The sequence below is a fragment of the Sebastes fasciatus genome, chromosome 4 (assembly GCF_043250625.1).
Source record: "Sebastes fasciatus isolate fSebFas1 chromosome 4, fSebFas1.pri, whole genome shotgun sequence".
NCBI lineage: Eukaryota > Metazoa > Chordata > Actinopteri > Perciformes > Sebastidae > Sebastes > Sebastes fasciatus.
The window spans coordinates 32,949,959-32,975,320 of NC_133798.1; the positions used below are offsets into that span (position 1 = coordinate 32,949,959).

General features: G+C 39.6%; 2 protein-coding genes across 5 annotated transcripts in view; both read right to left on the bottom strand.

Annotated features, from left to right (window-relative positions):
- Positions 1 to 1,064: 1,064 nt before the first annotated feature.
- Positions 1,065 to 11,291, bottom strand: alx1 (ALX homeobox 1). Of its 3 annotated transcripts, none has more exons than XM_074633699.1 (5): positions 9,641 to 11,291; positions 8,352 to 8,662; positions 7,523 to 7,651; positions 3,348 to 3,729; positions 1,065 to 1,436 (listed from the first exon to the last, which is right to left on the bottom strand). In XM_074633699.1, exons 1-4 carry the CDS (start codon positions 9,828 to 9,830, stop codon positions 3,385 to 3,387), a joined length of 975 nt encoding a protein of 324 aa, XP_074489800.1. In that variant the 5' UTR covers positions 9,831 to 11,291; the 3' UTR covers positions 1,065 to 1,436; positions 3,348 to 3,384. The 3 variants fall into 3 exon arrangements, with proteins under 3 accessions (XP_074489800.1, XP_074489799.1, XP_074489798.1); XM_074633698.1 differs by having other exon boundaries at positions 1,065 to 1,474; XM_074633697.1 differs by having other exon boundaries at positions 1,065 to 3,729; positions 9,641 to 11,290.
- Positions 11,292 to 13,595: 2,304 nt separating this feature from the next.
- Positions 13,596 to 25,362, bottom strand: part of lrriq1 (leucine-rich repeats and IQ motif containing 1) — a 48,322-nt gene continuing 36,555 nt past the window's right edge. Inside the window, exons 24-27 of one of the 2 annotated variants that reach the window (XM_074633701.1) lie at positions 22,639 to 22,753; positions 20,923 to 20,983; positions 20,228 to 20,351; positions 13,596 to 16,830 (exon numbers count right to left, since the gene is read on the bottom strand). In XM_074633701.1, coding sequence (XP_074489802.1) covers positions 16,697 to 16,830; positions 20,228 to 20,351; positions 20,923 to 20,983; positions 22,639 to 22,753 — 434 coding nt within the window. In that variant the 3' untranslated portion in view covers positions 13,596 to 16,696. The remainder of the gene's footprint in view (positions 16,831 to 20,227; positions 20,352 to 20,922; positions 20,984 to 22,638; positions 22,754 to 25,362) is intronic. The other variant, XM_074633700.1, reaches the window with a different exon arrangement.

Sequence of the window (25,362 nt, forward strand, 5' to 3'; positions counted from 1 at the left end):
GATTAAAATATTTAATCGTGATTAATCGAATGATTGTCCATAGTCATGATTAATCACACATTTTGTATCTGTTCAAAATGTACCTTAAAGGGAGATTTGTCAAGTATGTAATACTCTTATCAACATGGGAGTGGACAAATATGCTGCTTTATGTAAATAAACAGTATATATATATTTATTATTGGAAATCAATTAACACAAAACAATTACAAATATTGTCCAGAAACCCTCACAGGTACAGGTGGGGGAGACTCATGGGTACCCATAGAACCCATTTTCATTCACACATCTTGAGGTCAGAGGTCAAGGACACGACAAGCTAGTATGAAATGGTTGGTACCAGTGGATTCCTTAGATTTTATATGATTCATATGATGATCTAGCTTTAAAACTGAGCCCACTACAACCCTAAAATCACAAGTTGTGTTAATGAATTAAAAAAATTAGTGGCTTTAAAACTAATTTGTGTTATTACACGTTATTATTGCGTTAACTTTGACAGCCCTAGAATTTATCCTACTAGCAAGTATTGTGTGGACCAGACTTTTCCTTTAAAAGGTACAGCGTGTAGGATTTAGTGGTATCTAGTGGCGTGGTTGCAGATTGTACCCCTCCGCTCACTCCTCCCTCTCCAAGACTGCGGTAACGTGAGTCGCCGAGTGCAAAACCGTGGTAACGCCGTTCACCTCGCTCTGAGGCCATCCTTACTATAATAACACCACTTTAGGAGCAACGGAAGTCAGACGGCGTCTGGCAGCACGGTTTTACACTCTGCGGCTCACGTTACCGCAGTTTCACAAGCATGTCGGAGAACTACGGAGGCCTTCAGGTAATGTAAAAAAGTGAAAGGCTCTCGCTAGAGCCAGTGTTTGGTTTGCTGTTCTGGGCTACTGTAGAAACATGGCGGACTCCGTGAAGATGACCCTCTCTCATTCTAAGCTAACACAAAATTATTCTTAGTAGGTGATTATACACTAATGAAATCATGGTTATGAATATTATATTCCATTTCTGCGAATAGATCTCCCCGAAATTTTCTAAAAAAAAGTGCAGCCATGCTGGAATCAAGTGACATTCATTTATTATACTTCCAACAGATATACATTTACAACACAAACAATTTAAAAACCTGCCTCCTCTGCCTGCGTCGTGTACCTGTGATACACAGCAGAGGCAGACGACGACAGAGATTACAGAGCTTTGCTGCAAAGCACACAGACACGTCAGTACGTCAAGTTAGTTTGTCTCCACGCTGCTCATCTTCAGTCCTGAGCCGGATCGAGGGAGGAAGATGAGAGGCGCAGAGGTAAAGAAAGCTTATTCACAGTGCTTAGGAAATGCTGTAGTGGTTTGGGACCCCTCCCTCTGGATCCACGTGTACCAACACTGGGATCAAATCCCACTGGAGCCTGCCTGCCTCCCTCTCATTCTTCTTTCTGTCTCAATAGAGAGGAAACGCTGAGGACTCCCTGACCTCCATTAAAAGACATCAACAAAGAAAGCACAACTCTCACCTCCACAGATCAAGAGGGTTAATCAACCGTCTGGTCTGACCAGAAAGGACTGTGGGCTGTAACACAATGCACCGGACATTACCCTGAAAGTCTCAATGATATGAATGTGTATTGCTTTAGTTAAGCTACATGAAGGTTTAGACTATCTCCACCTTAAAACTAGTTGTTAACGTTAAAAAAAAAAATACTTTTTGTCATATTTGATCAAAATGTCACTATATCCAGACAGTAGTACATAAAACAGATAATCCAGCCCGTTCCCAGGGCGTCATACACCGAGGCTTTGTCACGGCCGTCGCCTTGTGATACTGACACAAGGCACCCTTTAGTGCTTGTATGAGATACACCAGGCTTTCCATTAACTACAATGTAAACCCATCACGGCAACAGTAAACGCTCAACGGAAGTGCGTCAGGAGTGACTGTGGTGACAAACACAAGGCTTTCATCCAGGAGACCGCCGTTTGTGTCCCATGCTTTAAGTTTCACTTTCACGTTACAATCAGCTGTATGTTCGTGTACCGTGTTCACAACGTTAAGTTTCATTTTCACTTTACAAAGATAGTAGTTTTAAGCCAAACCATGTAGTTTTTTCCTAAAGCTAACTATAGTGGTTTTGTTGCCTAATCCTAAAGTGACGCCAAGAGGCTTGACAAAGCAACAGTATGTGACAAGTTGGGATGAGAACGTGTTGAATAATATGTGAAAAAATCAGGTTCCTCTGCCTTTTTTTAATGCTCCTACTGGCATTTGCAAGATTCCACTACGCCCAAAGAAAAACAACCAATGAGAGACGAGGAGTCTCTAACGCAGCTGTCAATCACTGCTCGCGAAACGCGTGAACTCCAATCAAACTGTCAAACTAGGCAGCGCTGACCAAATATGAATCAATATTCTGTTACAGTACTGCCTATTTCTCGCCTCAAATGTTTTCAGAATCATCTCGTAGTGTACTGTTTAGCTGTTAAATGAGAAAGTTTTGGTTCAACCAAGCACCAGCGAGAGCAAACTTTCTCATTTTACACAGCTAAACAGTACACTACTAGATGTTTCTGAAAACATTTGAGCATTACAGTAACAGAATATTGATTCATATTTGATCAGCGCTCCGTAGTCTGACGGTTTGGTCAGTTCACGAGCTTCACGAGCAGTGATTGACAGCTGCGCTAGAGACCCCTTCGGCTCTGATTGGTTGATTTTCTTCGGATGTGGTGGAATACTACAAATGCCATTAGAAGCATTAAAAGGAGGCAGAGGAACATGATTTTTTCACAGATGATCTGTCTCATGTACTACTGTCAGGATATAGTGACTGTTTGAGCAAATATGACGAAAATATATTTTTATTAAAGTTACCAACTGCAGTTTTAAGTGTCTTTGACCACTTGATTGTCTAGAATTGGTAATGATAGTACCAGTCCAGTGCCTCAGACCAGACGCAGCTGATTGTCTGTCACACGACATTATGGCTATATAATTGTTTTATTAAAAGCTTGAGCTTATTGACTTGCAGATTTAAGAATATGCAGAGAACCACATATCCTGACATATTTTCCATTTTTTCTCAGACCCCATTTTCTTGAACATTTTGGTCAGTTACTGTACACATGATGCAGATCTACATGGCAGGGCAGTATGATGGTGAAATTGACCATACAGTATCACTCCATAGCTGATTCTCATTCACAACAACAAACAGGTGACATCTAATCTGTAGATGTTATTAGATGTGCACTGTGAGTGACAAACAGCTTGTTTTGAATATGATTTCAGACTCTTTGGGTAATTCCCACACTTGGTACAAACTGGAAATTTAAAAAAATATTTTCCATACATTCTCCAGACTTTCCAGACATGCACAGGAACCCGGATCACATGGCCCACGAGATGTTGGCCGTGTGCTCCTTGGCCTTCATGCGCAGCACGGCTATGCTGGACGAGCGCCTCTCAAACTCGGGCTTGGTCTCGAAGGCGTGGTGACCGTTGGGGGCCGGCGTGAGGAGGGAGTCTGCACTGAAGAAGTTGTTGAGGGAGACGTGGCCGAACTGGTTCTGCTGATTAGGGAAGCCCACGTAGCCGTGCTCGGCGGCGGCAGCTGCAGCCGAACGAGGGGAGTGGGAGTAGGAAGTGACGCAGGGAGGGGAGCCTCGGGGCAGCATGCAGGAGGAGACCACAGAGCCACCGGGAGCCGGGCTCGGCCACAGGTTGTTGGGAATCTGTTGGGTGAGAGAAGGTTTTAGATACTGGGGAGAACTACTTTAAAGGGTAACTTCGGTATTTTTAAACTTGGACCCTATTTTCCCCAATCTTTTTGTGTCCGAGTGACTAATGGAGACAACACTTTTTAAAATTGGTCCAGTATTGAGGGAGAACGCTGCAGACGACAGCCGCTAAACTAGCTGTAATGTAATCATTTGGGGCAACCTGACACCATCAGTTTACGTCCACTAAAAGTGCTGGTTTTTGCCGCCGACAGGCTCAGATTGTTATTATACTGCAAGTGTCTGACAACATCATGGAAAGGAACCTGCTGAGAAATAAAACGTTTTTATTTTCCTTTCGCTTGATCCGGTCTTTTTGTTATTGTGTGTCTCGCTCGGAGAAGTCTCGTTCTGAAACCTCACATCGCATCCACATTGTCGAAATCATCTAAATATTCAGCCATGACATTGAAAAGTCTTTAAGATGACACTAAGCTACGCTTTCTGTACTCCAACACAACAAACTCTGACAATACTGGCTCTCCTCTCCCCTCTCTCCAACTCTCACTCACGTTTCCACCGTTGTCTTCTGACAAGTCACATGACACAATAACAAACAGAAAATGAAAGGTAAGAATGTTTCATTTCTCTATAGGGTTCTTTCCATAATGTTGTCAGACACTTATAATAACAGTCTGAGCCCGTCAGAGGCAAAAGCAAACACTTTTAGTAGACGTAAATTGACGGTGCCAGGTTGCCCCAAATAATTACATTACAGCTAGTTACAGTTTAGCAGCGTTCTCCCTCAAAACTGGACCAATTACAAAAAAAATGTGTCCCCATTAGTCACTTAGACACCAAGTGGAAAAATACCAAAGTTATCCTTTAATTTAATGAGGATCCACTGGAGCACATACTCCAAAATTTGTTTTAATAGATTGATAATTTCAACTACACAGATGTTGCTGTGAAGTATATGTATAGCTTTACACAAATATGTACAGTATAAACACTTAACATAAAGACACCTGAACCATTCACTGATGAAGACCGTGAGATGTGACTGAAAGCTCAGAAAACGCTAGTAATTAAGTGTGCCTTTTGAACTGGGATTATTTTGTCACACAGTATTATAGGAATTATAGGAATGTTTAAATCCTGCATGAAAATAAAAAAATTGAAATTCAGGAATTTACAGAAATGACACTCTAAAAATAATGCTCTGGTGTAGTTGGAGTAGGGGTGTTGTGATATACCGGTATTGACGATAATCGTGATATTTTTAAATTAAATATTGATATCATGTAAATAAAAACACATATGATAATATCGTGTAAATAATCTTAAATGATTTTATACATAAAGTTATGGTCAGAGACTCTCTCTCCGCCTCCCTACACATGTTTTAAGTGTGATTAATTTACCAAAAAAAGAGACAAAACCGCATAATACACAAAGTTATATTTAACTTTGAATTATAGCATTATTAGTATTTCTTTTCATATGTTCTTTAGCTATTGGGATAATATCGTTATCGTGGATTCTTTTGGCCACAATAATTGTGTTGTGAAATCTGATATTGTGACAGCCCTAAATTGGAGTTTAGTCAATGATGAGCTGTGCATTCAATATAGCTGTTAAAATAATAATATGTTCAATGTTTAAATAAGTGAGCAAAAATGCTTATTTCTTACATAAACAGTGAGAACTGTAAAGGGTTGTTTCACCCATATTACAAAAATAATATTTTAGTCACATAACTCTAGTGGTATCTGGGCAAATAGTAGGTTTTGGTTTTATTTGACCACATTTTGAGATATGTGTCTGTCCATACACATACACACTCATACACAGTATTAACTACAGAGGAAACAGTCCCTGTGTAAACTAATGACAGCAATGTGTGGGGATTATCCACATTAACGAAGACTGTGTGTGGTCAGAGATGTTGCTATTGATTTTTACTAAATGTGATTTTTTTTTTTTTTTTTTCATTCACCTATATTGTATTGGGGTGGAGGCAGAGACAGATATTTCATAATCGGGACAAATAAATCCAAAACTATCTTCATGTAGATAACACTATAGCAATAAGTGAGAAAATGTGTTTTTAAGGGGGATAAAGTGAGCATAAGGGTCAATGTGTCAAACGTCATCCGAATGCAGACGGATCCAAACAATTCCAAAGACACAGGGCGTCTTATGAGTTTGCATATTTCACATATTTTTTAAATTCATCATAAAGTGTCATGCAGCCTCTTTTGGCATTGTATTACGACCAGAGAGCAAACAGGCCAGAGGGAACAAAGAAAGGAGATACAGTCCCATCTGGTCAGCACACAGTAAATACCACATGACTGATTTTTAAGGCAAGGAGCTCCAGTCTCTCCAGAACAACATGACTGTCTTTAACGTGTAAACGCAGACAGAACTGACAGCTTGATCACATTCAAATGATTTCATTCCGTCTGAGGCCGTTCATTTGATTTAGTTTGCCATGGATCTCAGTCAAAGTGAGAAGACAAGCCAGCCCAAGTAAGTAGCATGTGAACAGCATGCAAATTCATTTGTTCCTTAATTGTATCTGTCTAAAATGAAGCCCCTGAAATGTGCCACTTCTTCCCCAGAATATAAATTAATTTAAAGGAATATTTCAAGTAAAAAAAAAAAAATTAAACAAATAAATGCACCAAAATAGTTCCACAAATTTGGGCATCTTCAGAAAAATTGCAAAACTATAAACTGGACCAGCTGGCTATTGCTCAGCTCAGGACAAAACACCTTTTGCCAAAGTATAGCTTACAGAAAATATGAACAAAGACCACAAGCCAACAGTGCTGTGGTAAAGAGAAAAGTCAACTTTTGACAGTTAAATAAACTTCTTTTGCAGCACAAAAACATGGTTGTAGCTTGAGAAATCAGCTTCGCCGACTTGTCCCTGACAACATGTGCCATCGATAATCAGGACCTCAGTCTTTGCCAAAAAAAACAAACAATATTGGCCAAAACCTCAAACAAACAAAATATAACAAAACTCTTTAAAAACCCACAAGAATGCAATCCATGTCCACTGTGTTTAGGGAGACAAAAACACCCACTGCCAGCACGGTTCCATGTAGGACGGTCCGTTTAATGACAGTAATCTGGATCAGCTGGAAGGAAGGGTATGGCTGGTATCCAGGGGTATCTATCAGAAACATGTGCTGGGAAAATACGAGGCAGTCCAACAGATCTCTGACCTGGTCTGGAGCCAGGGCGTAGAAGAGCTGTGACTCTGACTTTTTCTGCACAATTCTATCTCTTTGAATTCAACATAATCTGCTTTTTTTAATCCTAAAATGTTACCACACACCCCTCTGAGGAGCTGCATATTTCCATCTGAAAAAGCCTCTCCAACACTTGGAGGCCCAATCTCAGTTCCTGATAGACAACACCTATACCAAAAAGGACAAACTGACATCCTGCTTCTCCTCTCACCTCATCTTGTACCTGACCTTTGGTCCTAAGCAGCAAGATGAATGTGCAGTGAACATGAAATCTGATATAAGGCCATTAATTCAGCCATGACACCTCACAGACTCTCTAATCAGTGTTCAGCTTCTTATCTGAAGATGGCTTTCCATAATAAGTGATTAATAGAGCACCAATGACATGCACTGATTTATGCAGATAAAAAGCATTCATGTGTTGTGACTTTAATAAATTGAGTATTTGAATTTAACAATTAGATTTAAATTCTTCATCAGAGGTTCATTCCACATTGACAATAAAAACCTTAACTGATATTAAAACGTCGAACCCAACTCGCCTGTGTGTAGCTGTCGGTCCTCGGTAACACTGATAAATCGTAGGTGGCTGCAAAGTGCGTTTTGGCTTGTTGGATCTGCCCATAGCGCTCTCTTTTCCTCCATTTTGCTCTTCTGTTCTGAAACCACACCTAATAGGGGGAAAAAAATAGGAAATAAAATAAAATTAGACAAAATTAATGTGACTTTTTTTGACAAAATATAATTAGCTTAGAAAAGAAGTCCATCCAAATTCTTGCAAAATAATCTGTTTAAAAAAAGCAACAAAAAAAAAAGCTGAAGCAGTCTGAAATTAAAATAAGTAAAAAAAAATAAAAAAAAACACGAAAAACAACATCGAAAAATATATGTTCAATCAACATTTCTTTTACTAAATAGCCCATATTTCTGTGGTATATCTATATACTCTGGATATGTGGGTTGTAAATAAACTTGGAATACTGTTCATAAATTTAATTTGGGATGTTAATAAATCTGGGATAGTTTATATATTATATTATATTATATTATATTATCATTCTATGATATATGAGTTATTAGAGGAGAAGCGAGAAAGGGTATAGGGAAATATAAGTTTTACTTCTAACTATATTCCTTTTCGGACACTATTACTCTTGTTTTGTTTGTTATTATTTTGTATCTGTTTTTATTTATTTTTATGTTCGAAATAAAGTCTTTCATTCATTAATTAATTCATATGAGCAACATTTAACGCATAGAGGCGCAGCTATTGCTCCATATTTATGAACATTGTCGTCTTAAGGCCCTTCTTTCTTTCTTTTATTTGATGGTTTCGTGAAAGTTAACAAAAATAAAAAGTGTGGTGCTAACCTGCACTCTGGCCTCCGTTAATTCCGTCCTCATGGCCAGCTGTTCCCTCACATAAACATCTGGATAGTGAGTTTTCTGAAAGACTTTCTCCAGCTCCTCCAGCTGCGCGCTGGTGAAGGTCGTCCGGTGTCTCCTCTTCTTGCTGCTGGACACGTTGCTGTCGCACTTGTCCCCCATGTCGTCCAAATCCGTTTTGGACTCAGGCTGTCCGGTTGTGACTGGAGACGCCCGCAGAGTGCAACAACTGTCCATCGACCTGCCGAGGTCCGAGTGCAAAGTGTCCTCGTCTGGTTTTGCCACACCGTAACTGGCTGGAATCAGAATCAGAATCAGAATCAGAATCAGAATCAGAATTTAGAATCAGAATGGTGTTTATTGCCAGGTGTGAGAGGTATAGGAATTTGCTTTGGTTTTGTTGGTGCAAGTCAAACAGTATAATAACAAAAGAATAGATAAAAAACGTTAAAATAAAATAAGAATATATTTTTTAATTTCTATACAATATACAATATACAAAATAAGCTAATGAACAAGCGATAAATTAAATAGCAATAAATAAATCTTTATGCCATTACATTGTAACTGCAATTTAAAGCATAAAAAAATAATCTGGATAATAAAAAATTACGTGATAGTTATCACTTATTATTTAAAAAAAAATCTCTAAATTATAGAGAAATAATCAACGTTGATATTTTTTGAAAGATTTCAAAATAAATAATAAAATAAACTAAATAAAACTAAATAAAATAAAATACTGACAAAAGAAACCACATCTAATGAGAATAAAATAAATGAAAGACACATCAGAAAAGTTTTGGACCAAAAAAAAGAACAAGCGATAAATTAAATAACAATAAATGAATAAATATGTATGCCATTACATTGTAACTGCAACTTAAAGCATAAAAAAGCTGGACAATACAAATTGCGTAATATTTATCACTTATTATTTAAAAAAAAAAAATCTCTAAATTATAGGGAAATAATCTACATGGATATTTTTTGAAAGATTTAAAAATGTAAAAAAAAAATGCATAAAATAATAAAAGAAACCACATCTAATGAGAATAAAATAATAAAAGAAACCACATCTAATGAGAATAAAAGAAAAGAAAGAAACATCAGAAAAGTTTTGCACCAAAAAAAAAAAGAACCGATTGGATGTTAAATGTCTCACAGTTTCTCTCTTTAACTCGCACACAGATGCAGAACCAACTCCAGTAAAACTGCATTGTCGATGCACAAAAAGTGAAAGTTATTATAAAAGAAAGTGAGTTTTTACGCACCGTTCTGGTCTCCGCAGGTTGAGGAGCGGTGCTCGCCGCTCTGCAGCCCAAAGGCCTGCACACATTTGGGAGCAGACTTGTTGAAGTACTGCGCGCTGTCCAGGCTCTCCATGACTTGATCCATGTAGTAATCGCTGGCCTTCATCGTTTGGCTTTTCAGTGCAAACTTATCCTCCATATACTCCATCATCTTAACCCAAATCAAAAGTCACCATAAAGAAAAAAAAAACACTAATCGTCGTCGTGCACCAATAACACCAATAATTCGCCAATGGAGTTAATTTGCTCTGTCTTGAAGGCACAACGTCTTTATAGCCCCGAAGAGAGAAGAGAGTGAGATCCTTAAAGAGCTCTCCTCCTCCTCCTCCTCGCTGGATATGAAACAGAACCCAACTCCTCCCACGACCCTGAATCCGGATCCGGATCAGAACCAAGCTGCAGCAGTCTGAAGTGATTCTGGAGCCACACAACGACTCCGAGAGGAAACCATCAAAAAGTGACTTTAATTTACAACATGTTTAGACATCCACAATGAGCCAATCGTTTATCTACAGCTACGAGTTGTGACTGCAAATGGGATTTAATCTCATTCTTTTGGATACTCGAGGTCTCTGCTGTTCATTCATTTCGTTTTTTGGACAGTTTAAAGTTTTAAAGTGAACAACAAAATGCTCTAAAATTTACTTTAAAGAAGCACTGGGGGAAAAAAAACAATTATTTACATTATTCTATTATATCATAATTATTACTTTATGACCTGTTTGGCAAATTGATTTACAGCCTTATATTTTTAATAAATCGGCCCTGCCATAGTTGTTAAAATATTAAATTTATAAGTCTATAATAATAACATATATAAGAAAGCAAATATATTTAATTGGGTACTTTGTTTTTGTTAATTCAATGAAAGCATGTGCAGCTTAGAGGAGAGAATAAAACGTTTTAATTTTTATGAAATGGTAGTCCTAAAAAATTACACAATTGCATCGTTATTTACGCACGCTTCAAACTTCATATTTCATATTTATGAAGGATTACTTAAGTCCTGACATTTTGACGATCAAGGACTAAAAATATTAAATTTTCAGATGTTTCCGAGGCTCCAAACTGAGATCTAGTTTTACGCAGTACGTATTAAACTATTAATATAAATTCCAAGTTGCACCGAAGAACTTAAAATGTTTATTTCTTTATTTTTGACTCGTTTAGTTTGAATTTAATGTCAACGATGATCGACATTTTGGCGCATGTTTATCCACTGATTGCAGTTAGTATTCTCTATGAAATTCACCGAAAATTATTGATCCGATTTTGTCATGAAAACAAGGTACAAGAGTGATTTATTTTTTCATTTTGCAACAAAAGCATAAACCTAAAGGCTGTTAAATTAAACAAAACCACTGCATTTTGCTCAGTGAACAGAAACAGTGTATTTGTCTGAACTTTGGCAATTAATCCTTTTGTGAAAATATAGAATGAATAACATCAAATTAGGATTTAATTTGACATTCAAAAGTCCTGTAAGTGAGGTATTGAGCTTTTCTTTCTTGAATTAAAGCCCAAACATCCTCCTCAGAGTTTCATTGAAGCCAGCAGCCCTCAGCAGCAGACACACACACACACACACACACACACACACACACACACACACACACACACACACACACACACACACATGGCTCAACAGGGAGTTCTGCAAAAGAGGACAGGAAAAGCGGTTTCTTCTATTTCTCCTTATTGGAGGAATTATGTTACCATCGCCCACCTCCACATCTCCACCCATGAGCCACACCACCTGCCATGCACACCATGCAGCATAGCTTTGGTTCGCTCTGGGGTCAGTGGCAGTTACCTGCAGCTTCTCGGTGCCACAGGAGAAAAAATAAAAATAAATAGAGGTGCTCTTAAGTAGCAGGGGGGTGTCTTATTGGGCTTCTAAGATGACCTCGCACACTGGCTCATGCTGAGGAGAAAATGTGAAAAGTTCACTGTGGTTTGGTGCAGTCTTCTGCTGGAAATTCCTGCCACAATAGATGCTGCGTGGGCTTGTAGAGTTGGAGGGCTTGGTCACCTTTAGGCCCATCAGACTAATTCTTTAAGTGCTGCAGCCAACATGTCATGTGAGCCACCTTCACTTTTTAACAAAAACATGCACTGCCAGTTTGTTATACCATTACTCATCACAGTCAAAATATGATTGAAGTGAACTAATTATCATTCATTTCAGTCTTCATGTGACTGATCACAGTCCAACACGACCGATCCAGAGCCTGCAGAGGCCAAAACGTGCCACTTCAGAAGGCACAAACATGACATCATGATGCCCAAAGCCACCTTTGGGTCGAGTTCAATCTCCTGAAATGTCTTCAAACTCTGGCTATCGCCACGACACGCAAAAAAACAGAGTTTATTTTCCCACAAAAAGCACACATTTTGTGGAGCTCAAGAATGTCATTCGAGTCTGCAGAACATTTGGCTCATAAAGTGGAATATTAAAAAGTGAAAGCAGCGCGTTCGTGCTTTAAACGTTTGTTTTCATTTCTGTTTGTTTGTCTTTTGTGTGTTTTTTCCAGGAGTCAGGCATTCCTGAGCTCTGACAAAGCTCTCAGTCACTTGACTTAAGTCATCTGGGTTCATGTGGACATGTTATACAAGTCACCTATGACTGAAACCAGAACTAACCCGGCAGCCAAGTTGGTCAGACTCAATCCAGATGCTGTGATAGAAGACTAAAGCTAATTCTAATAACAATACAATAATCATAAAAAGAAGATGTTTTCTCCATATAACCACTTTAACAGTTAAAAAGTGCTTTGCAGATTAATAGAGCTACAACCAAGAAAGGCCAGGTGAGCCCACACATTATCACATTTTAAATAACATTTAACATTAAAATATTTTCTTAATGTTTTTGCATTTTAAAATACAGATTTAAGTCAAACCAAAACTTACAACTAGAAGCCTCTATGACCGCTTGGCTTAGCTTTTTTATTTTTCATTTTAATATTCACCTCATTTTAAAGATAAAATGAGTCAAAACAACATTTATCAAGAAATGCACAAACACACAAAGTAACAGTAGAGGGTCATAAACGGTTAAAGTATGATTTTTTTTTAATCCGGTAGCAAAAAGAAAATGCTGTTTATCATTTAAACGCCAGATAGACAAACCTGGAAGTACTTTATCTCCAGCTACAATAGGCCCATAATCAATAAAGAATAATGTAATACAAAAATATCATGCAATTATTTGAGCAGACTTTACTATAAAAACACAGTATGGATTATCATAAAATGTAGATATCATAGATATGATAAATAGATACATGTCCTCTGTATATCTTTGTCAAAAAATCCCAGAGACGAGCTCTCTAACATCTGACAAATTTATTTAGTGAAACGAGTGACCTGTTTTCGTCTACGTGATGTTATGAGCCAGCAGCTGTCACTCAGAGAATAAATGAGCTCTGACTTTTACCAGGGTCCGGCGCAGAACGCTTTCTGCTTGTGTGAGTTTATTCCCAATTTCTTTATAAGTTGGTTTCACATTTCCAGGAGAGCTTGCACATTCCAGAGTTTATATCCATTTCGTCTTGACTTTGCTTACAGGAGCTGGCTAATTGTGTCATGAGACAGAGATAAATAAGAGAAGGTCATCTCTTATGTTATGTCATTTTTCTTTATCGGTAAGTGTTTGGAGTTACTTTACATTCTGAGGGTAATTTGCAGTGCTGAGACTTAGCAAAGCCGTATACCTCAGAAAAATTTCCATCAGATCCAAACTGCGTTAGTTTTTTTTTTTTATTTACTATTTGAATAATAAATATAACAGCACATTCAAATCAGCTTTACAACCACATTTTGGTTTCAGTATGTCATACTGCATGCTAGGGCTGAAACGATTATTTTCATTGTCAATTAATCTGTCGATTATTTTCACGATTAATCAATTAGTTTGTTCTATAAAATGTCAGAAAATGGTGAAAAATGTCGACCAGTGTTTCCCAAAGCCCAAGACGACGTCCTCAAATATCTTGTTTTGTCCACAACTCAAAAACATTCAGTTTACTGTCATAGAGGAGTAAAGAAACCAGAAAATATTCACATTTAAGAAGCTGGAATCAGATAATTCTTTTATTTATTTTTTTAAAATACTCCAACCAATTAATCAATTATCAAAAAAGTTGGTGCTTAATTTAGTATTTGAAAACTAATTAATTAATCGATTAATTGTTGCAGCTCTACTGCACACACTGTAGATTGTCTATTGTATGTACTGCGCTGTGTTTTAGTCTTTTTTTATACTTTACATCACAGCTAATCATTGTGCGAGCCACACTGTTGTATTTTAGAAATGTTATTATAAGGGCTGTCAATCGATTCAAATATTTAATCGTGATTAATCGCATTATTGTCCATAGTTAACCACGATTAATCGCACATTTTTTATCTGTTCAAAATGTACCTTAAAGGGAGATTTGTCAAGTATTTAATACTCTTATCAACATGGAAGTGGGCAAATATGCTGCTTTATGCACATATATGTATATATTTATTATTGGAAATCAATTAAACAACACAAAACAATGACAAGTATTGTCCAGAAACCCTCACAGGTACTGCATTTAGCATAAAAAAATATGCTCAAATCATAACATGGCAAACTGCAGCCCAACAGACAACAAAAGCTGTCAGTGTGTCAGTGTGCTGACTTGACTATGACTTGCCCCAAACTGCATGTGATTATCATGAAGTGGGCATGTCTGTAAAGGGGAGACTCGTGGGTACCCATAGAACCCATTTTCATTCACACATCTTGAGGTCAGAGGTCAAGGGACCCCTTTGAAAATGGCCATGACAGTTTTTCCTCACCAAAATTTAGCGTAAGTTTGGAGCGTTGTTTAGCCTAGTTTCATATGATGCCAGTATCTTCACTCTAGCTTTAAAACTGAGCCTGCTACCACCTAACCTAATTAGTGGCGTTACAACGAATTTACGTTAACGTTTTATTATCCCGTTAACTTTGACAGCCCTAGTTATTATCTTTCCCGGCAGCAACTGGCTTCTATTAATTGATATGATATAAAAATCAATCACTCTTGAATCTTGCTTGAGCTGTCAGTCTGCGTTCATTTTTATCAAAGTTACATACTTTTTGTACTACGTAAATTGCATTACCATACCATGATAATATAACACTGACAAAAAATAACGCAGACTTGATGTTCACTGGGATCAATTACACAACTCAAGCAAGTTTCACCAGTCTGCTGATTCATTCTCAAACATAAATGAATGGAAACCAATGGTTGTCCAAAGTCCAAAAATCTAAAACTGTACAGCATGCATTCAAAAAATGGTCAGCAAAAATTGTAGCCAAAACCTGCAAGCACACTGTTATGGTCCTTTAATGCATTTGAGGAAAGCACTTGGAGGGATTTGGATACAAAACGTCTCTCCACCAGGCAACATTTGCTGACTTGAGGTCAGGCTGGCAGGGCCGTCCGGGCTGAGAGAGACATTCTTCATCTTATCTAAATGTGCGGTGGAGCACTCATTTCACCAGGCAATGGATTGTGGATGTCTTAGGTTACATGTAATTTACCCATAACCCAAAAGTAAACAGATGTAATGAAGACTGGTGGACGATGGTTTCACAATATCATTTCAGAAGCAGTAGTTGAAGAGAAGGACTCTGGGCAAATCTGAACTAGTGTCAAACAAAACAACACTATAGTGACACGATATATACGGTACTTTTATGTCACCTGTCTTTTCATGTTGTATGTGCAATACAAATGCCAATTCTCCAGCATCACAGTTGTGTAATGACAGTTTGATGACAGAAAACACCCCCCTTGATGTCCCCCAGAGAGACGATGCTCTTGGGTTTCACAACAGCCCCCCGAGTGGGCAGGACCACCGCATCTCTGGCATGCGCCACTCTCCAAGACAAAAATCCCCACCAGCTCGCGTACAGTCAAAACACACCCTCCAGACATGTGCAAGTGAAAGATAGGAGGAAAATAAATAGACAGACATGCATTTCCTGCCAGGGAGCCACTCTGCAGCTCTGACTATTTGTTTTGACATTCATTAAGTTATCATTTCCAGGCGGCGGGCCAGCGAGGAACCTCCGAGCCTGAGGTTCACCGCCTCCGGTCGGGCAGTGTTTGCGGACGGACGCCTTATAGCTCTCCAAATTCAAACACACAGACAAGGCCATTATAATCCACGACTGAAAATAAAGAAAACATCGTTCTAATTCTAACACCAATGTTTGTGCTCGGCTCAAAAAAGCAGTAATTTCAAGCCCACTGTTGGCGAGCGGGAGCTAAATATAGCCACAGAATGGGGAAAGTGCACTTAAATCTCTTCTGGGCTTTATTAAACGTTACTCTTAAAAGAGCACGGGAGAAGTGGAAACAGTCTCTTCCCATGACTACAAACTATAATTACTATATTTTTTGTCAAGAGAGTAAGAACAACAGTTAAGCGTCCAAAGAAACATGAATCCGCAGACCTGTATTAAAAGGTCCTGGTTCTTATTTCCTGCCATCATTTGCATATGAAGCGTGCCATTTTGTTCCATGTGTTTTGTTGCTGGTTGGCTGCGATCACGTTCAGGCAGTGATACTTGAGCTGAATCAACACAATGGAACTGCCTGAAGATATTTGGGCTGGTCCAGCTCCTTTTGCTCTTAATTAATTCTCAGGACAGGGAGCTCGAGTTTTCAGCTGAGTGTAAAAGGAGCAGCTGCAGGGGGGATTCAGCGCATTATAAATACAAATAAAAAGAAAATAGCCTTTTAAGATTGAAATCTCTTAGTTTAAATCTTGGGTCATTACATTTGTGTTCACAAATGCATGTTAATACCACAACACAGGATGTTGTTAGCGAACGTTGCATCCAAATGAGGCATAAAATGCTCTCTTGAACTAGATGCACACATTCTTTGTAGGGATACGTATCAGAAAAGGGATAAATATCAAATGTATCTGCCTTTACGTTGCTCTGGGTGTTGTTGGTGACGTGCTTGTAGAAGAGTTTGTGTTTTACTTGTACACTTTGTCCCTCTTCTTGCCCCCTCCCCAGCCGCCGCTCAACTGCACAGGGTTTTCTCGGTGGGAGATGCGCTCCTTTTTGGACGGAGCAGACGAGACTCGCTGAGGAGATGGGACCTCTTTTCCTGGAGACAGAGAAGGAAAATATATCAGTGTCTCATATGTAAATTGAGCAGTGTGAGACCAATCCATCAGAGGCTTAAAATGCACACAATTTGTGCTATTTAAAACAACATATTTCACATTAAGCACTCATTTTGTACTCGTGTCAATCAGGGTTGGAAATTAGCACCAGACAAATGTTGGTAAAATATGAAAGTGGCTGCTAGATTTGCTTAACTAACCAACCAAAAAAACAATGGTAATCTATTGAGTAGCTGATAGATTTTGAAATCCATCAGCCACTGTGGCAGGTGGACAAAAAAAGTGAATTTCCAACATTGGTGTCAATCGTGATCTTATTGGATTTTTGTTGACCAGGTCTGCTCTTTTTGTCTGCTTAGTCATTTTTATGGTCCTTGATAACATGGATTATCAATAATCATCATAAAAAAGGTTTCTAGATGAAACAAACAGTTGCTACAGCTGTCGTAAAAGGAATTTATTAATTTTTGTACACCTGAGGATTTTTCCCTGGAGGTCAAAATGTGGTCTCATATTGACTTTCAACTTTCTACCACGAACATGGAGTGCATTATCTGTACAATATAAGTTTTTACCTTTGTGGTAAATTAAACATATGAATTGAAAATTGGCTCTCACAGTTGCTGTCATCACCTGCTAACCAGCCAATCAATATTGCCATTTATCAAAGCATTATGTGTTGTATTATTTCATAACTAAATCTGGAAGCTTTCCTATTGATTTCAGCAGCGAACACAGAGATTGTTGCTTAAACCTAACAACAAGGAATTTGCAACTTCTGACCTTTTGAATTAATTCAATTTGGACTGTAGTTTGGTGTCTGTCTCAGGAGACTCGAGACAACACGATATTGAATCTCACCGTAAGGACTTAAGTCTGAGCAGGTGAGTTTTGTGTTTGTGTGCTTCGACTCCCAGGAGTGCTGTGTGCTGTATCAGAGGCCCTTTCCATTTCACCTGGGGATCAGCACAAAGCTTTTCAAACACACAGTACAAAGGCAGCGCTTCGACCGGGCATGATGCGTTCCACGTGTAGGGCCCAGGACGGCGGTCTCCACGGCCGCCCCCACACAGGGAGCCAAACAGCGGGGAGGGCTCTGGAGGAGGTGGGGGGCCGTATCGCAGGTACTGACCCGGCTCCAAATATCTGCACAGCTGGCACACTGTATAGAATATCCATCCATCCACGAGTCATACCTAATCGCACCTCGAGCTTTTGATTTGACTCATATCCGTAGTGTAACGCTGTGCTTTTCCTCTCCTCATGGTTTGTGTAATGTGTTTATGGCCAGCTTTGGTGGCTAAATTTACATCACTAAAGACTTTTGTCCAGTTTATCTGTTCTAAATCAAAAACCCAACGCAAAACTTGATGCACATGTTGCCAATTTCAACGCCAGTTGTGCAGTCATGCTATTAAATATACGGAGATGACAAAATGGCCACACAACTGCTGTGACCAAATGAATTGTTTTCAATCATTTTACTCCTATTAGAGCTGAACAGCGGACAAAATTGAGAGAGCCGATATGCAACTTAAGTGGTTTCCTCTGCACACGCAATGAAAATATTTTGTGGGCCTGGAAACGCGTTTTATGGCACCGTCCCAGCAAGTGGTGAGTATCGCATTGCAATAGGTTATAGAGTATTTATGTCGTCTTTACTGCAATGGCAATCTAAGTGAACCTCATCACCTTCACTTTGATGTATGCATGCCACTTCAGAAGCAAAGGATATACAACTTTTTGATAAATAATTTAGTTTTACTGGCTTGTGTGGGCTGACTATAGAAAGATTTTGATCAAAGAAGCTGCATTCTTATTTTCCTGATTCCCTGATTTCACCCAAATAGCCCATTTCCTCTGATAAGATGGGATTTTGATGATGTAGCACAGAGACCGTTAGATGCCCTTTCCAAGTTTATGAAATACCTAATTGGCTTTTTGAGAAATGCTCTTGTCTTACACATACATTCATATTTCAATTTGCTCTAGACAATTTTGATAAGTGGTGTTTTCATCAGTGCAGACAAAGAGGCTTTCTTATTCCTGAAGAGGACAACGGTCTGTCTGCTTAGCACGACAACACTCGCTGCTCCTGCTGCACCTCGTGGAAATCATTTTGAAATCATCACCGGTATCCAATTTGGCTTCGTTAACGGGGACAGGGCTCTCCTTCACTTGGATTCCTGGGCTTGTTTAATGTGGTCATCTGCCGTCAGTATGTCAGTAGCATCTTTGTCACTCAAACTCCTGAGCCTCACGTCTCCTGACAGAAGGGCCAGTCATTCTTCACTGAAAGGACTTTTTTTTTTTTTTTTTCTACCCGTTTCCTGTCAGAGGAGAAATTCGCGGCACTCTGTCCCCGGCCCGACCTCTTGGCTCCCCTCCCCTCCCGAGGCAGCCGGCCGGTGGACTCGTCTAGGCTGAATAAGCAGCAGCCTTTATCCCTGGCTCGGCGCACTCAGGCCTGTGTGACCCGAGACCCACGGGTGCAAGTATGCAAACATAGAAACATCTGTACACACATGTGCTTAATGTACAGGTATATACACACACACATGTGCACACAAAGATATGCATATAATCACAATCTATGATTTCTTCGGTTTAAGCATGACACTGCTGAGAAAGTTTGGCCCAAATATCAATTCAGCTTAATAAGTGCCATAAATAATACATTTGCATAATATGTAGACCTACTGAATGTGTTACATAACCATGCTGTTATACCCTTATATATGTCTAAATGTCTATCATTCAAAATCATATTATTTTTTTCTTAATTTCTTAATTTAAATTAAGCATTGGCTAATAAATGTCTCTATTACCATTCATCTGGATTACCAGTATTGTGAAAGAAGGTGAAAAACAGTCACTGACAAATTATTTACTTTATAGAGGACCTATTATGCTCATTTTCAAGTGCATACTTGTATTTGTTTTTTTTACTAGAACATGTTTACATGCTTTAATGTTCAATTTTCATACCTGCTCATAGCGACCTCTTTTCACCCTCTGTCTGAAACGCTCTGTTTAATCTATGTATTACTTGGTGACATCACCACGTTACAGAAGAAAAGGCAGGGCTTCAATTGAGGCATTTCAGGCAGTTCAGGAGCAGTGTTTCTGTGGCGGAGAATAACTCCCTTTGCCGTGGACTTTTGGCTTTGTAACTTTGCAGACTTTTTACGTGCACAAAAAACTATACAACACACTAAAGGAAAGGGGAAAGCACAAAAGCATAATAGGTCCCATTTAAGAGGAAAGTTGAGTTTTGTGTTTCAGAACATTTTATGAATGTTTTTTTCGGATTCTGCTCAACGTTCAGTTCCCCATTAACGGGGTGATTTTGGGTGGAAAAACGTTCACAAGACTCACTTGCATGACCCAAAGAGTTTCTGCGAGGATAATTGCTCTCTTTGCAAGAAGCCTGGGCAGCTGAACTGTTGTTGGCCCACAATCCACTGGCGTGATGTAGACGTTCTGTATATCCTGGGTCAGCCTGCACGCACAACACACACAGAAACACACAAACACACACGAATGAGGCCCAATGTGACACGTCTCACGCAAGCAGTCCAGCATTTTGAGAAACATCCAACGACCAGCGGCTCTGCAGTCTGAACATATCTAAGAAACAGGAGGAAGGGGGCGGCTCCTCTTGCCAGTGATCATAACTCAAACTGCTCTACAACGGCGCAGGGAGACCTGCAGTTTCCCACTTCAAAGACCTCGCGAGCATCAGTATCGTTCACGGGTCCAGGCAAACTGCTCCAAAGTGACACTGGGATTTCTGCAAGTTAAATGAAGAAATTGCAGCCAGTTGATCCAATTGAACGTGTCACTGTGGAGCTGAAGCTCAGACTAACCGCCCCCCCCCCCGCCTCCTTTAAATCCAAGCTGATGAGACAGACTCCAGGAGTGGGAACTTACAGCGCAGGACACGACTCTGACTGGTGAATGTAAATACTGCATACCTTCATATACAAGCAATTGCCCCCCAGAAAAGATTCAAATCAAGATTCACATGAAGTGAATGAACTGCAGGGAAAACAGGAGATGGGTGTACTCACCACGAGCTGCACTCTGCCTCCGTTCAGAACGTCTGGGCTGATCTCCGGTAAGAAATGCACGCTGGGGATAAGATGACAAAAAAAAGGCCAAACATTTGGGCCGTTAGCACTCTGCATCTTTTAATTCAGCAGTTTCCCCTCTTCAGTTCTATGCAATTACATATCATAAAATAAACACAGATGCCATGTATGATAATCTTAATGTCTATTTGTTACGTAGAGGGTAGCACAGGCCTACATGCTCACTGTCTCTGTTACAGTCACTCTGTTGATGTGTGTTTCAATATACAGTAGTTATACTGAAATGTCAGCTCTTTCTCTTTTGGCGTTTTGGTGATACTTTGACCTTTGGGATCAAAACAAATCAGTAATGCACAAATATTTGGATTTTACCACATTTCAAATTACCAGCTGATGAAGGTGAGAGATATAATTTTATAAAACTAAAAAAAGGCCAGAAAAAACAATGAATACAAGGTGTTTTTGCTTGTAATAAGTAAAAAGAAATCTGCCAATGAAACAAGTGAAATTTGCTTGGTAAGATTTCTTAAAATATGATGTAATATTTAGGCCTTTACTGATAAAAAAAGATCTTGAAATTAGCTGGGAAAACTCGTTTTGAGCTACGTTTCACTAGTATTAGGAATTGTTGTGTGTCATAATAAACCTGTAATGCTCAGGAGTACTTGTCTAATTACTAGTCAAAATATCTCATAAAACTTAATATAAGACACAATCACCTAACAAGTAACATATCAGTGAGATACAGGGACTTGTCTTTAGACAATGCATCTTGAATATCTTGCGTTTTTGCAGCGTAAAACCGACCCACCACTGTGATTACTAGAAATCAAAATTAAAGTCTCCCTCGACTCAAAAATGTGTTTTACTTATTGTTACTTTACTTTACTCAAAATGATGCATGAGCAGAAATTAAAATTCATCTGCTGAAGGGGGAAAGTATCACTTTAAATCTGAGTTCAACACGTGTACGTCAGAGCAGGATTTGTGACATCACAACTAGTTTGGAAGCCAATCATGGTCCAGCGTGCAACTTACAGTGTGATGTGAAACTCAATACCATCTCGATACACACACACGCACACACACACACACACACACACACACACACACACACACACACACATACTGAGAATTTACTTTTTAATGAGGTAGGAAATATCTTGTGTCTAGCAGCATAGGCATGTTTGCATTATTCAGTGAGGTAGAAGGAGGAGATGTATTTTGGAAAAACCATATGAGCCATATAAACATATCTGGAGGGGGTCTTTGAGAAATTATTCCAATATTGATGGCAGACGATCAAAGGATCAGTTTACCTAAATTACAGAAACATATTACCCCTAGTGGCATCTAGCCATGCAAATAGTTTTGGTTATATTTTCCCAAGTTTTGAGGTATCTGTCTCTGAGATTTCTGCCATCTCCTCAATAAAACAGAAGTCAATTTGCATTAAAATGTTTGATTTTGATAAAATAAAACAGAAAAGTGTAATAAAACAATGTCCCACTGGATAGCTGTAAAATCACAGACACAGATATTTAAAATCCTTAACAAATAAATGCAAAATTATATGTATGGTTAGATATTACATGGGGTAAATAAGTTAAAAAAATATCTGTAATTTGGTGAAGCGACCTTTTCAAGCAATTGTGGCTACACAACACACCACCTACACCACCTTATGAGCCTCACCTCTCTGGGTCGCTGTCTGGGTGAGCAGCCTGGGTGTGCAGCCACTGCTGAGCTCGTTCCTGCTTCACTCGCTCCACCTTCTCCGCCTGCTGAAGGCCCAGCTCAGCCTCGCCAACTGCACTCAACACAAAACATCAAATAAACGTCACAGGCGATTCTTTTTTTTTTTTTTCCCAACTCCTCGTCGTAACATTCTTGATGACAATGGTAATAAAGAATGAGTGAGCTGTTTAATCAGCGAAAGTTGTGGGGAAGGTGGCGGTGGTTTCTAAATGACAAGAGGCGTAATCAATACTGCAGTGAAGGAGTTGTGTTAACAGATGCTCACCAGAATACAAGCTTAACAAATAAACAGCTCATGGGTCTGATCGGTAGCCACGTCTGACATGTTTCACTGGAATTACAGCTGGCCAGGGTTCCCAGCACTGGGAGAGATCAGTGGTCAAAACTCCCAGCGTTTGTGTTTGGGCTTAAGGTGGTGTATTTGTTTGGAGGACTCAGGGGCATTACTATAATACATTTATAGTTGCTGAAAGAAGCAACAGGAGAGGATCTACTTTTTTTAAACAATTGCGGTTCTTTGTTAAAATTGAATCCAAGCAATGTTCCAACGGTTTGTTAAAAACTGAAATCTGAAAGGCTGCTGATTTACGAGTTAAGCTGAAATCCCATAATAAGGTCGTAATTCAGAGTAAACATTTATGTTGCGCTGACAGTAATGCTGCTGTAGATGGGTGTGAACTGATAATGAATTTTGACAGCCCAATGCTGGAACTAATGATGCATTTATTTAAGCCATTTACTTGCTTTTGCCGAGCTGTAAAAAGGGAGAGAAAAAGCTTTACAGTTTTCATGGGTTAATTGAGAAGCCCCACTAAAAACGTCAAGTGATAGATGCTTCCCCCCGGGGCAGCAAAGGCCAGGAAACGGCTACTCGCACTTCCCAAAGCTGAAAATACACAGAGAGAGAAAGAGAGAGACACACCGGCAGAAAAACACTCAGAGAAGTGTGTTTTTAAACAGCATTTTCTCTCTTGAGTATTGTTTATAGCACTCCAAACAAGGGTTCTGTACTGCCTCATTCATTATCATACGATGCTGTATGAATAGATCAAAAGTTGCAAGGACGATAAATTCGAGGTGAATGCATGAATGGTGGAATACACGGTGATACAAGATGAGCACCATGAAAAAAGTTCACATTTATGTTTCACTCCAGTAGCACAGAGCGACTCTCCTCTTCAAATTCCCCCCTCTGAAATCTCCACTAAAGCCCCATCCTGACCCCTTCCAACCTCCTGAATCCCCCTCCAGTACTCCTCCAGGACATCAGGAGGGGGCCTGTAGGAGTCATGCCTGTTAAGAGGGGCTCTTAAGCACATTAAGCGGTCTCGTCTCTGCTGAGGAGGGGAGAGAGCTCTGACTTAATATCAGAGAGAGTTGGGGAGGAGGAGGAGGAGGAGGAGGAGGAAGAGGAGGAGGAGGAGGAGGAGGAGGAGGAGGAGGGTGGAGGCTTTGGCCTGCAGCAAACCAGAGCTGAACGAGAGACACAGTGCTGGCACTTTGGAGCCTATACTGCTCCAACCTCACTGCAGAAAACAAACAACACGGGGTCAGGCAGTAGATCAGGACCAGTGTGGACCCTAATAAGAAATGAAATGGTGCCGTGGAGGAGTTGATGACCTTCAGTGTGTTCCAATCCGCGTACTTCTGTACTTTCACTTACTACTTTGAGTGCATAAGTGCGTTCACACTGCGAAGTACGGCAAAATGCAGTGCACTCAAAGTACCCGGATGTTGTACTCAAAACGGTTAGATCGTTGAGTGTGGAACGCTGGATACTTTCCACACTCAACTGTCGCCATCTTGGCTACGTAGCGGAAGGGGCGGAGCCACGACCACTTTTCAAACAAACGTAGATAACAGAATAAAACAATACAATACCTAAACATACCGGTGCATTTTCAGCCAACACGAGAACACATCGTAGGCGTAGGCGACGACGTTGGAAACGTAATTTCCACTCTGCTTTAATTTTTTTTCAGAAGATATTTTGGCGGGTAGCGAGCCGCGGTCAAATGTTGCGATCGTCATTTCCGGTTAGTGCGCCGCACTGTATTCGATTTGAGACAACCCTACCCCGCTGAAATTTACGCACTACCCAAGTGAGTACAGAGTGCACAAAGTGCACTACATTGAAGTGTACTTCTGGAAGTACATGGATTGGGACCCACTCCTTGTGTTTTTGTTAGTGAGCATCCTGAACAGTTCTAGTGAAAGTAAATGCTGAGATGAACCATAGACTGTATATAAGAAGTGGACGTAGTCACCGTGACTTCACCCATTGGTTTGTTGTACGAATTCTCAGATGTACATCGCTTTGGACAAAAGCATCCGCTAAATAAAATTGTAGTATTGTAGAACCGAATGCTGACATTTCTAGGCAACCAAAATGATGCAATTAACATCCATGAACTGTAAACACACTGTGAAAGGCTTAAAGTTCTAAGATGAAAACACGGACAACTCCCAGACCGGACAACGCCGTGGTAGCGACCTGTCAATCCACACCCTAAAGCATCCCCTGCTTTATTGTCTATTTGACTCTAAATGGGACCATCATTTACTAAATGAACATCATGCTGTATTGAAGAAGACTTGAAACTAGCGACTGAGACCATAAACTCATGTTTACAATGTTTACTGAGGTAATAAATCAAGTGA